Here is a 13927-nt window from a genome sequence, read left to right as displayed (position 1 = left end):
AGGGAACACTCATCTAAGATGTGGTTCCAGTCTTTTAAAAACTGTTCGTTTTCTGAACCTATAGTAGGAGTTTTCAATAAGCGGAGCCCACGTGGGATTCGTTTACACTCAATATAATTATTTAGACTCTTAAGGTCCCACCAAAGTTTGGCTTCTTTTATATGTAACTTTTCTAAATTACCTATAATATAAAACTTCATCTGAACCTGTGGCTAAAAGAAATGACTGTTTGTTTGTTACCCAATTTAATTCTAAAGAAAAGGAAATTAAGACCATCTTAGATAAAAATTGGCACATACTTAAATTAGACCCTGTATTGGGTAAACAATTGCCTAATAAACCCAGTATTGTGTTCAAGAAGGCAAAGACATTAAAAAATATGATTGCCAAAAGTCAGCTAGAACCAACCAATACTGCTGTTTCTAACACCTTTTTGGATATTAAGGGGTGCTTTCCTTGCAATAACTGCAAGATTTGTAAACATATTGCAAAGGGGACAGATCTGAATAATCCTAAATTGTCCCTTATTAAACCCCATCAATTTCTTAATTGTAATTCCACTTACGTGGTTTACATCATATCCTGCAGTTGTGACCTACATTACGTGGGTAAAACTAAGAGGGCATTTAAGATCCGTGCCCTTGAACACCAGCGTAACATAAAGAATGGACTTCTTAACCACAGCATTCCCCGTCACTTCAAAAACTTTCACAATAGTGACCCTGGCTGTATGAAGATCCGAGCCATAGAACAAATTCCTATCCCCAAAAGGGGAGGTGATAGGGATAAATTGCTAACACGTAGAGAAACCTATTGGATTCTTAAATTAAATACCTTAACACCATATGGATTAAATGAGGGTTATGAAATAACTCCTTTCCTCAACTAATTCACTGCTTATATGTCCTTATTTTATTGATAAATATCTTTCACTTATTCATCTTTTTTAATGTATATTATGTCTTTCTGTTTTGTATTGTTTTAATGATATTTCATGTGCGCTTTTTTTGCACATATATATATATATTTTTATTATACATGTTTTAAATCATGTTTTTAATTGTTTTGTTCATAAATTGTATATGCATACAGGATTGCGACATGATATATATCACTCCAGCCCGTCATAATACGCTAGTACTATGTAAAAGAAAGGGTGCATTGAATTCATGTGTTTCCATTCATGCACTTGTTGCTAATCAGCACGTTACTATAGTGTGTACACCTTTAGTGATGTCAGACACCCACTGTGTTTTCATTGGTTGTTGTCCTGTTATATTCAAACCGGGTAGTCACAGAGCCACGCCCTCTGACGAAGTCTCTGACGAAACGCGTTAGGGCGTGGCCTGTGATACCCGCTTTCCATCACGTCCCGTCTTCTCTCCTGTTCTGGTGTCCCCTCGTCCGACCGTCTGCTGGTTTCTGCGGCACAACCCAGTGTCTGCAGCGATACATGCTACTAAGGACTTCGTGGTTCCAGAGGAGCTGTTTGCCGTGGGTAACGTGTTATATCATGTGGTAATCAGTCCACAGCGTTTTAATTCATGGTACGAGCAACTGTGTTTTATACCTGGAGTGTTTTAACTCTTTAATAAATACTCATTGATCTGCACTATGAGGCGCACCTCTCTCTCCTGTTTATTTTAGATATTTGTTTCATCCTGACCCTGGATGCCCCCCTTAAGAGAGGTTGCTGCAGTTCATTAACCTGGACTTGGTGCACAATATCGGTCATCCTTGCTAAAGTTTGACTTTGGACTTTCTTACAGACGTTTTGGACTCTAATTAACAGCGCTGCTCACACTTGTCATTTCTCTATATATATATATATATATATATGACGACCGGCACTTGGTACATCCGATATCAACAAGGAGGTGCCTTCCACAATAATAATATAGCCTCCAGTCTTCATTTATTTGGAAACCATTGCTATATCTATCTATTTTTTTTTTTTTTATTAGTACCTGCGCAGGTAAACTGCTTCTTCCTCCTCTGTATTACAGAATTTGTGAGCATGTTTTGCTGCATCGATGACTCTTGCTCTGTCCCTCGGCCTCATGGGAAGTTTTTCCAGCTGGCAGTCTAAGGGAAAAAATATAAAACAAAGAAATGTCAGGAAAAGTTCCATAAATACCCTTTTCATATTATACATAAAGCGGTTTGCCAAATCTAGTGACAAACAGCAAGCACGAAAGGTTTGTGGTTCCCACTCGGTCTAATATAGCATTGAAGAATGGGTAAAGATAAAATGAATGTCCATGCCACTATTGAGCTACATTCTCCAAAGTCATTGCAAAAAAATTGCTTTATCAATTGTTCCTGCTCATGTCATATGTGATCCATGCCAAATTCTGCCCTTGGTCTCAGCTAGGCTTGTGAACTACTCTACTGCTGCATAGGGTCTATATTACAAAGTATACAAATACTTGACCATATTCTGTGACCTGCAGATTATTACTGTTAAGAGCACAATGTTCTGTAATTAAAACATTTATTCTATCCAGAATCAAATGTCTGAGGTAATACAGTTTTACATTACTACACTTATGTTATGGTTGTGTCATTATAAATAGAGGAAAAAGGATCTTTAATTAAAAACATTTAAGCACAGAATTGTTCTTATCGGCAGCACGGTGCACCCAATCACAAATTAAATATTACTGCAGCACTGCAGGGAGCAAGCCAAGTGACACAAAGGAACTCAAATCCAATTATATCCTCAAAGACTAGAATACCGCTATCCCAAACAGTTCAGAAGACTTCATTTTGCCATGAAATTCTATATAAAATGGTTAACGTCATTTGAAGATAAATATATTCTTAAAAGTAGGGAATATTATATATGCAGGCAAAGTGGTTAAACGGGAGATAAACACTAAAATCTATATATATTAAGCACTTCACAATAACAAATAAAAATAACGTTGTTGTTGTATTTTTAATTAATCTACCTGTACATTTTTGGATTGTGGGAGGAAACCAGAGTACCCGGAGGAAACCCACGCAACCACAGGGAGAACATACAAACACCACACAGTTAGGGCCATGGTGGGGACCAAACCTATGACCTCTGTGCTGTGAGGCAGTAATACTAACCATAACATCATCCGTGCTGCTCAAACAATATATTTAATAGAAGCTGCATCCTCAATACAGGAGCAGACTACTACTTCGCTAAAATTCTAATGCAAAAAATAGGGTGCCGGACGGCTCCCCGACAGCCGGGATTCCGACAGTCATTACTCCGACGTCGGAATCCCGACTGCTCCCTCGTGGGGGTCCACAACCCCCATAAAGGGAGAATGAAATAGGTAGCAAGTCCACAGCGTGGCAATCCCGACTGTCACATAAGGCAGAGACACAAGAAACTATGGGGAGGTACAGTAGTAGGCAATTCAATTATGGGGTAACACGTTTGCCCAGAACATCAATAACCACTACATAAGTTTGGGGTGTGCATGGTGTTTTGTGGCCTTTAGTGATCACCTTTTTATTTAGTTTAGGAAGATCAAGCCAGTCACTGAAATAACCATATAGTTTTAACAGTTGCTATCACCAATTCCAATGCGTCTTTTAAGGATCTCAACATTGTAGCCACTAATGATAAATTAACTACTAAAGCCTTCTGTAATGAGATAGATGCCAGCAATTACCTCCATTACCAGAGCAAACATGCAATTGCTTGATTGAACAACATCCACTGAGGCCAATTACACAGGCTTAGAAAAAAAATTGCTTACAGAAGGCTATTTTTAATTCTCAAAGTTCATTGTAGGCATTAAAAGAAAGTATCACAAGAGACTAATAAAGTTGTCATTAGAACCTAAGCTATTACCTAAGAGACCAAGAAGCAGATTATCACCTAAAAGAAAACATCTGTTTCATTAACAGGTTCAGGTTTTGATATTCATAGTGCTTGGGACCAGAAGTATTTTAGATTCAGGATTTTTAGACTATCGGGGCACCGGTGGGTATTGCAGGTATAGCGGGGAGGATGGGGGAAGAGGGGAGGGGGGACAATAGTATTCAGCACTCTGCGGTGCAAGGCTCACAACCATAGCGTCAGGATATAGCCGCTGTGCACATTGGAGGTGGCAATGGAGCGATGGCGAGGGATGTTGGTAGGCCAGGGTCTGGCTAAGGAACAGAGTCGTCTGCAGGAACTGAAACTGGGTGGGCATAAAACAGAGAAGGCGATGGGCATAGCTGGCAGATGCAGCCACCAAGAGCCAGTCGCCTAGATTATTGATATCAAATAACATTGCATCATATTTATAAAAACATTATTAAAAGTTAATACTGGCACCGGTCAGCCTCCTATCCGTGATTCTGAAATCTGATATATTTTCCTGGGGCACCCAAAACAATATTCGTTAAGTGCCATTTATTAGAGCTAATTGCATATACCTGGCCGAATCAATTTGCTGCTGTAAACTATGGCAGCTAATTGTATATGGACCAACGTGTTAAATGATAAGAAAATAAATAAAATAATAAAGGTAACTGTATCCATAGAAGATACCGAGACTGCTGCCGAGCAGGACTGCTTTTTTTGGTGACCAAGTTCTACTCTGCCATATTAGTCATCATCTATGCCAGGGGTTCCCAATCTTTTTTGAATCACGACACCAGTGTATCAGAATTTTTCCACGGCACCCATAGGCCCAAAAATATATATAAAATTACTGTAAGTAGATTGTGTTTATATGTGGTTCTTAGGTTCAGTTCTGTGTTAACCCCTTGAGTGCTGGGTTTTGCTGGGGCAGGACAAACCTACCAGTGCTAAATATCCTTAGCTACCAAAAAAAAAAAAAAAAAACTCACTGCATTTATTTTCTTTCCAGCATATATAGAATCCGTTGTCATTCTTACACTCTTCACTTGATTTGGCTGTAAATACCCTCAAATTAAAGCTGGAAGTCTGTAGTTAAACCATTGTGGTGGTGTATAGAGCCCAAAATATCAGAATTGTGTCCACATTCCAATATTTATGGACCTGACTGTATACCGTTCAATCTGGATCCAATTGTTATCCACAGCCCATAAATTGGACTGGTATACATTCATTTCCTACGCAGGGACTCTCTGAATCAACATGGGAGGTATACTCCAAATCCCTCAGCCCTTGCAATCTGGGCTGGTATGGAGGAGGTATAAATTAAAGTCACACTCACAGAATTTCAATAGGAGGCCACAGTACCTTTGTCCAAAGTGGGTGGCCAGCATGGGTTTTACCTTCAGGGGATATGTTGCCAGGTAGACTTCACCGCCGAGACGCAGTGTGCATAATGAGACATTCGGCGGGATCAATGTGAGCAGTGGTAGACTACTTTTGCCAGCGCCAGGCTTCCTCAGGATCTTGCATAATCGAAAATCCCTGCCCGGGTTCCTTTATCTCCTCCAAGCAAGATCATATCCACCCTTCTTATGCCCCTTTCAGACCGCACTTAAAAAACGATATTTTGCCAATTTTTTACCGTTTTAAAACGGTAATCTGTGCGGTCTGAAAGGTGCAGGACCACTTTACTGTTTTACAAAAGCCGGTTTTGTAAACCGGTTAAAATGTAGGGGTACTACCCGTTTCAGACCCGGTATTTTGGCATCAAAATCGGGTCTGAAACGGTATTTAGGACCCAGCCAATAAGCTGGGTCCTAAATTCAGCGCAGTGAATATTTAATGAGCTCATTAAATATTAATTGCACTGGAGCCCCCCGCCGCCGCCCCCCTGCGCGGGTTAACATCCCCTACCCCCCCCCCCCCCCCCCGCATTGTGTTTAAGAACCCCCCCTTCGCAGTACTGTATGGACGGAAGCGCTTATGAAAAAAAAAAAAAAAGGGACTTTCGGAAAATGGCTGCCCCATAGGAAAACCTGTTTAAAAAAACTGTCTTTCCTATGGGGCAGACATTTTCCGAAAGTCACTTTTTTTTTTTCATAAGCACAGCCAGCCGTCCATACTGCCGGGATCCTCAGGAGGTGTTCTTAAACACATTGGGGGGTTGTTACTCCTAGGGGTGGGGGGGTGGGGGGGGTGTTCTTAAATACATTGGGTGGTTGCTAGTCCTAGGGGGGGGGGGGGGGGTGTTCTTAAACACATTGGGGGGTTGTTAGTCCTAGGGGGGGTGTTCTTAAACACATTGGGGGTTGTTAGTCCCTGGAGGGGGGGGGGGTTGTGTGTGTTAACCCGCGGGGAGTGCGCTGAAGACTGGGAGTTTCCAAAAACGGGTCTGCCAGTGTCCAAAAAACCGCACTTAAACAGTAATATACCGTTTAAGAGATGCGGTGTGAAAGGGGTTTTACCTGGCAGACCCGTTTTTGTAAACGTTTTCAAATACAGGGTCAAAGCCAGTTTTGCAGTCTGAAAGCAGCAACACTGTACTCACACGTCAGACTGTATTGTAAGGGCATCGCCGCCCTTCCTCCTAATGGGCCGAGTGGTTTATATACAGATGGAGCCCCTCTCATTCAGTTTCAGGGCTCAACAGAATGTCCCCACTGGCAAGCGCTGGCTGAGAGGGACTCCATTTGACCAGGATGTGTCGGAGACGGGCAGGGTTAGGGTGTGAGGAGGCAGTGGGGACAGACGAAGAGCTCCATCAGAACGGGGCGCACAAGCTTCTTGTGCGCGGGCACTGTCCGATGGATGGTGGAGGCTGCCGATTCAATCGCCAGCCCCAGCCTGAATGAGGGGCGCTACATCTGTAGGTGTGTATTTGATGGGCAATATCAGCTTATAGTGTATAGATTTCAATAGGAGATAATATAGAAAATAAAATAAGAAATAGAAAACAGACATAAACAAATGGACAGACACAAAGGGAAAAACATTTCATTACCCCAAGGTTTTATAATAAGCAGAGCCAACTATATTGGTCTCCCTGTTGTGTTACAATAATCAGATATTATACAAAAATACCAATGTCAAACTAAGCCCATGTGTTGACCTTGGCTCATATCGACCTAATGATCAAAAACATTACCCTTATGCTCAGTTATGTAGTGGTGGACATGATTGTGGTTCTAATAGTGCACATATTTTACATTTGGCAGGCACCAGCACTGGTTTTGCCTATCACTTGGCCATAAAAAATGCATTTTGGTCCTGATCCACCAACCCAAGTCACTCCTGTAAGTGTATTGCAACACCCAAAAAGGTGTCTAGGCTCACAGTTTGGGAAACACTGAATTAACACCATTCAATGAGGGGTTTCTGATAACAGCCGCCATTGAAAGGTGCGGAAGTGAAAATCATCTATTTATGACCGTGAGTGCGGGCCGGGACATAGTGGGGTGCTGGGCTGACACCCCTCCAGACTAATAAAGATGGGACCAGGACCCTTTTTCAGAATGAAGACACCAATATTTCTGCCTGTAAATAATTATGGCTCAAGTTCAGAGCATGATGTCGGTATACTGATCCTGACTGTCGGACGGTCATCCGGCACCCCTGAAGCAGGGAAACTACGCTAGTAACCCAGGTGTAGGGGCATGTTCTGAAGCAGCCAGCACCCTTGAAGCAGGAAAGCTATGCTAGTAACCCAGGTGGGGGGGCACGTTCTGAAGCAGGACAGCTATGCTAGTAACCTAGGGGGACCATGTTCTGAAGCAGGACAGCTATGTCAGCAACTCAGTGGGGCAGTGGCGTAAGTTCAACCCAGTCGCCATGAGCCATGATTGATTTTGGTGCCCCTCTCACCTTAAAGTATAAACTTTGGGTTGGACTCACAAGATTCAGTGGTCTGCAGCGAAAAATCAGCATCTCATCTCACAGTCCAGCAACAGCGGTGGTTAGTAACCCAAGGTGTCCCATGTTCTGAAGCAAGGCAGCTATGTTAGTAACCCAGGGGTCTTTTATTCTGAAGCATTGTAGTTATTAACCTGGGCCAGGGGAACAGGGTTGCTCTGAAGCAGAGTAGCTACAGTATGCTAATTACACAGGGGTCCCTTGTTCTAAAACTGGGCAGCTATGTTAGTAACCCAAAGTATCCCACGTCCTGAAGCAGAACAGCTATGTTAGTAAACCAAAGTGTCCCACGTTCTGAAGCAGTACAGCTATGTTAGTAAACCAAAGTGTCCCACGTTCTGAAGCAGTACAGCTATGTTAGTAAACCAAAGTGTCCCACGTTCTGAAGCAGTACAGCTATAAACCAGGGTGTCCCACGTTCTGAAGCAGTACAGCTATAAACCAGGGTGTCCCACGTTCTGAAGCAGTACAGCTATAAACCAGGGTGTCCCACGTTCTGAAGCAGTACAGCTATAAACCAGGGTGTCCCACGTTCTGAAGCAGTACAGCTATAAACCAGGGTGTCCCACGTTCTGAAGCAGTACAGCTATAAACCAGGGTGTCCCACGTTCTGAAGCAGTACAGCTATAAACCAGGGTGTCCCACGTTCTGAAGCAGTACAGCTATAAACCAGGGTGTCCCACGTTCTGAAGCAGTACAGCTATAAACCAGGGTGTCCAATGTTCTGAAGCATCTATGCTAGTAAGCCAGTGGTTCCCATATTCTGAAGCAGTGCAGCTATGCTAGTAACCCAGGGGTTTCCATATTCTGAAGCATGGAAGTCAGGATAGTAACCCGGGGGGAAGGGAAGGTAAGCATGTTTTAACTTGAACCACTAATAACAATGTAACGTGGCATACTCGCTACCTAAACTTCATTACTCCCCCAGCACTTGCGTAAGAAATTGCGGTCACAGAAACACGAGATACGGGGCACCGAATGTCACAGAACACCCTTTGATTCCGAACACTAGTGGGTTTCGGCTCCCATACCTACGCAACGCCGAGGCTTTAGACAAGGCAAGGCCGCACTCACCCAGCACCAGCACCATCTGCCCGCACAGGCAGTAATACACGTGTAGCGGCTTCTCCCCGTCATCATACTCCTCTCTGTCCCGGGTGTCGGAGCACACCACTGACCGGGACACCACTTTAGGCATAGCGGCGACGGCCTCCCAATCGTGCAGCTCAGTGATGACCTCAGAGTCATGTGACACGGCCGATCCGTGATGTCACTTCGCAACGTCATCAGATCAGACAGATTCACTACTACTCTACTGTAAGGAAAGCGTGATATGCTGGAAGTGGGAAGTTGCTGCTGAATCACTGAGTACATGCATACCTACCAACATGATCCTTTCCAGGAGGGACAGAATGCTCTATTCCTGGACTTTCCTCTTAATGGCCCTTATTCTGAATCGGACGGTACGGCCCGCGTGCGGCCGTACCGCCGATGTTTTTAGTCTGCACATGCGCAGAGGTCAATCTGCGCATGTGCAGCCCCATTCGCCGCAGACGTATTTCGTCCGCCGCAAAGGGGGCGTATAGGGGCGTGAGGGGCTTCATACCCTCATTTCCCTATGTATACGCCCCGCGTTTCATGGGCGTTCCCATGCAAACGCGGGGCGTATGCATGCTAATCAGGGTATGACGCCACTGATGGGGGCGGAAAGCTGACGTCGCCGGATGTCAGCTCTCAGCCCCCATACAAGCTATCACACGGACGATTGTCCGTGTGGTCTCAGCTTGCGGGAGCTGCTGTGGCGTGCGGCCCTGCCTTCGATGGTCGACGACCATCGAATGCAGGGGGCAGCTCCCACCATGGTGGAGGCGTACGCCCCACCATTTTTATGCGGATCGCCAGCCGTCCGTGTACGGACGGCCGTGGCGATCCGTCTCATGGGCGGGGATTGGTTTGTGCGGCCGGAGCACCGTGTGCGGCTCCGGCCGCACCAACCAGAATAAGGGCCAATGTATGATTATCATCACCTGTGCTGAATCTGCTTTCTTATCCATTAACCTGTTCAACACAGAAGGAAGTCCAGGAGCAGAGCATTGTGTCCCTCCTGGAATGGGTCATGTTGGGAGGTATTTATCTAATGCCACATCATCAGAGATGCAGTCATTTGGTCTACAGCCATACCCTCCAACTGTACCGAATTTGCCGGTACAGTACCATTTTTCAACAGTCTGTACCGGCAAATTAAAATAGTACAGAATGTACCGCTTTTTTTTATTTCCCTGCGGCAGTCAGTTATTAATTACTGTGCTCACAAAATCCTCCTGGCTCCGCTCCGTCAGCAGATGTGCGTACACAGGCACGCCGCACTGCATGCCGGGAGTTGTAGTCTGGCCGCTCAGGGATGCTGCAAAGTGCCAGAAGTGGGCAGGGCGAGCTGGCCGGGTCAGGCCGCAGCTGTAGTCGCTGAGAGCGGCTGTGTCACTGGGAAGATCACGAGGCTCGGGCCCAGCACAGGCCGCAACCACCGGGGGAAGGGATGGGATGTGAAAGGTGGCGCTGTGCTGGCTTTCTCCTCTCCCCCGTTCCCAAGAGTGCATTGCGGGCCGGTCCCGTGCGTCATGACATCACGGGCCGGCCCCGCTCACCCTGCACTCATGGGAAAGGACATCTACTCAGTCAGCCCTCAGTCTCCGCATGAGCTGACTGTTGTGGGCACGAATCTGCGCTGCCTGAGCGCCAAAAGGGATGCGGTGGCCAGCCCAGGCGGCGGGCGAGCATGACCGGGGGATCATCTTCGCCATGGGTGCCTGCCACTTCCACATCAGACAGTACCGTACAGATTTAAAATTAATGTCTGTCCTCAGATGGGGACGAGGCCACACCCCCTATACCACTGACCACGCCCCCTATACCAGTAACCACGCCCATGTACCGGTTTCCATGGGGAAAATGTTGGAGGGTATGCTACAGCATGACAGTCAACTCTATTAGGTCGAAATGGGAAAAGGTCAAAACGGGTCTAGGTCGACATAGGAAAACTTCGACATGGTTCTAGGTCGAAAGGTCATTAGTTCGACAGATCGTTAGTTGGACAGGTCATTAGTCAGTCCATCCCAATAATCTTCTCTGCTGTCCTCACTACTATTTGCAGGCTTTGTTTGTCAAATTCATTGGCCCCTCCATACGATTGTAATAGAGGCGCATAGAATGGTCTCCACGATAGCAAAAGATGTGTAAAAGAGCCGCAGCAGCTCCTGCGGAATGTTGAATTTTTTCAGTTGCCTCAGGAAGAACAGCCGCTGTTGGGCCTTTTTAACAATGGAAGTTAAGTTGGGCTCCCATCTGAGGTTGCAAGAGATTTTTGTCCCAGAGGAATTTGAAGGTCTCTACCCATGACACCACTGTGTTGGAAATTACTAGTGGTACCTTGACACTTGGTTTTCTCCTGATGTCTACTACCATCTCAACTGTTTTGATGGGGTTTAAGTCAAGATTGTTTTTGCCGCACCACTGTGAAAGCCTGTCCACATCCCGTCTGTATGCAGACTCAACCTCCTCCTTGATTAGGCCGATGATGGTGGTGTCATCAGCAAATTTTATGATTTTTACTGACACATCCCTGGGTAGCACCAGTGCTGATCATACGTATGACGGATGTGAAGGCACCAGCTTTTCCGTCCCATCAGGAAGTCAACAATCCAGGAGGAGGTAGATTCTGGAACTCCTAGGGAGAGAAGTTTTGGCTGTAGGATAGCTGGGGTAATTGTGTTAAATGCAGAGCTGAAGTCGATGAATAGGACCCTCGTGTAGGTTCCTGGATGATCCAGGTGTTCCAGGATATAATGCAGCCCTAGGTTAACTGCATCCTCAATGCTTCTTTTTGCACGGTAGGCAAACTGCAGAGGGTCGAGATGGGTGTTGGTCAATTCCCTTAGATGGTTTAGTACCAATTTTTTCAAATGCCTGATGTTAGTGCGACTGGCCTGAAGTCATTTAGATCCTTCACAGCCAACTTCTTGGGAACCGGAATAATAACTGAGCTTTGAAGCAGGCGGGGACACTACTCATTTCCAGTGAGGTGTTAAAGACAGTGAAGATGGGTGCAAGCTGCGTTGCACAGGTCTTAAGGGTAGATGGCAACACTCCATCAGGATCTTCAGCCTTCCTAAGTCTGACCCTGAATGTAGGGCGGGTTCGTCTCCAGATGGTTGCGATACTATTGCAGCATATGTGGATCCACAGGGGTGAAATTCTAATGCGTTTCGCTGCATGTGAATATGTCAGGTCACCTTACTATAGCGAAGACAGTCACCGACAGAGCCAGGAATGGTATGTATAGTGCTGTGAAATTAGTATATGTACATTAAAGTTATTATTTTCTCTGTGTCTGTTTTATTTAAATATTCTTTTTACAGGTGAACTACAAGTCCAATGGGACCTATTAATGCCCAGTATGCTGGGACTTGTGATTTGCCAAGTCCCAGTATGCTGGTGTTGGCCTGCTGGGACTTTTAGTTTACCTGTGAAAAGCAATTTCAAAAAACTTACACGTATCATCCTATCGACCCCCATATTTGTTGATCAAGGGCTGGTTGTGCTCACGAGGGGGGACCCCCATGCCATTTTTTTTTAACACAGAACAATGCACAATAAAAGTGTCTTGTCTCCACTCTTGATGAAGTAGCCAATGATTGTGGTGGGCTGGGAAATGCATAATACAACACCCAGATTAAACACCTGAGCGAGGATCAGTAAGCGCAGTGTGTCCTGCTACAGCCAAACACCTGAGGTAGCAGCATGAGCTTCATATACACCCCACGTAGCAGACAACAGCTGAAGCTATTCCCCATTGAGGACCAGGAGCCAGCTGACTATTAGCATCAGGGGTTAAAGTCAGGGCCGTCTTAAAAATATAATGGGCCCCTGGGCAAAATAATTTGAGGGCCCCCCTCCCCTCACAACCCCCCTCACCTATGTGCAGCAGCGGCGGGGATACGGGCAGCGGTGGGTGGAGCGGTCCGTCCAGGAAGCGGCGACTCAGACCTTCATGTAGTGCTGTTTGCCGCCTGGCGGGAAGCGCTGCAGATTTTGGAAAGACTGGCTGGGCGCTGATTGGCTGAGCGTCTGGCCAATCAGCATCTGGCCAGTCTTTTCAAAATCTGCAGCACTACATCAAGGTCTCCGCTTCCCGGACGGACCCCACCACACGCCTCTGCCCGGATCCCCTCCACATGCCGCTGCCCAGATCTCCTCCACATGCTGCTGCCCGGGTCCCCTTCACACACCGCTGCCCGGGTCCCCTCCACCCGCCGCTCCCCGGATCCCCTCCACCCGCCGCTGCCCGTATCCCTGCCGCACCCCGCCCGCCGCCTTTCCCTAGGACAGTGCCCTCTTCCCCATTGTGGTGGGCCCCTACTATCCTTGGGCCCCTGGGCAACTGCCCATTAAGCCCAATGGGAAAGACAGCCCTAGTTAAAGTGTGCCGGAACAGGGCAGAACTGCGTTCCGTCAGTTCCATTTAGAGGCAGTTCTGCCCCTGTCCACTCAACATTGCCCCTTTCAGGGCCGGTCCTACCATTTGGAGCTCAGAACTTATCAGCCAATCAGGCAGCAGCGGCTCTGATTGGCTCTGATGTCCGCTGTGATTGCTGGAACCGAGGAGCAGGAGAGCAGCCTTGGCCAAGCAGAGCAACATCTGACAGGGACCAAACATCAGCAGCCTCCAGCACCTGGGACACAGGAGAGCAGCAATGGCAGCCAGAAAGCAGCAACAGTTGCGGAGCAGAAAAGTAGACCAGTGTCAGCCAGGAAACAGGAGACCCGCTGATCATGTTAAGAACAAGACCTGCCTTCTCCCTACTTCCACCTGCCACCTCACCCCCCATAACCCTACCCTTCTAACCCACCGTAACCTCACCCCCTCTCCCCGCCATCACCTCGCACCCCGCCACTTCATCACCTCTCACTCCCGTAAAATCACAGTTATCATGTCAACATTCTAAAAATGTCCAAATGTTCACAATGTGAACATCTATAAAGTAAATGTCAACGTTTTCAGAATGCTGACACTTTGGTTTATGTGCTTTTGGGAGGATTATGGCTAGGCATTAGGTTGGGTTATGCTTTGGGGGTGTGTGATATGATCCCCATACACAAGTTGGACCTGATTTCCCTTCAATC

General features: G+C 46.3%; 1 protein-coding gene across 1 annotated transcript in view; it reads right to left on the bottom strand.

Moving 5' to 3' along the window:
• STEEP1 (STING1 ER exit protein 1) overlaps positions 1-9006 on the bottom strand; it is a 45074-nt gene extending 36068 nt beyond the window's left edge. Inside the window, exons 1-2 of the mRNA XM_083159132.1 lie at positions 8822-9006; positions 1968-2085 (exon numbers count right to left, since the gene is read on the bottom strand). Coding sequence (XP_083015258.1) covers positions 1968-2085; positions 8822-8945 — 242 coding nt within the window. The 5' untranslated portion in view covers positions 8946-9006. The remainder of the gene's footprint in view (positions 1-1967; positions 2086-8821) is intronic.
• Between the last annotated feature and the right edge of the window lie 4921 nt (positions 9007-13927).

This window comes from Crinia signifera, chromosome 9 (assembly GCF_055691185.1).
Source record: "Crinia signifera chromosome 9, ASM5569118v1, whole genome shotgun sequence".
In the NCBI taxonomy this organism is placed as follows: Eukaryota; Metazoa; Chordata; class Amphibia; order Anura; family Myobatrachidae; genus Crinia; species Crinia signifera.
This window is presented reverse-complemented; position numbering and strand designations above follow the sequence as displayed.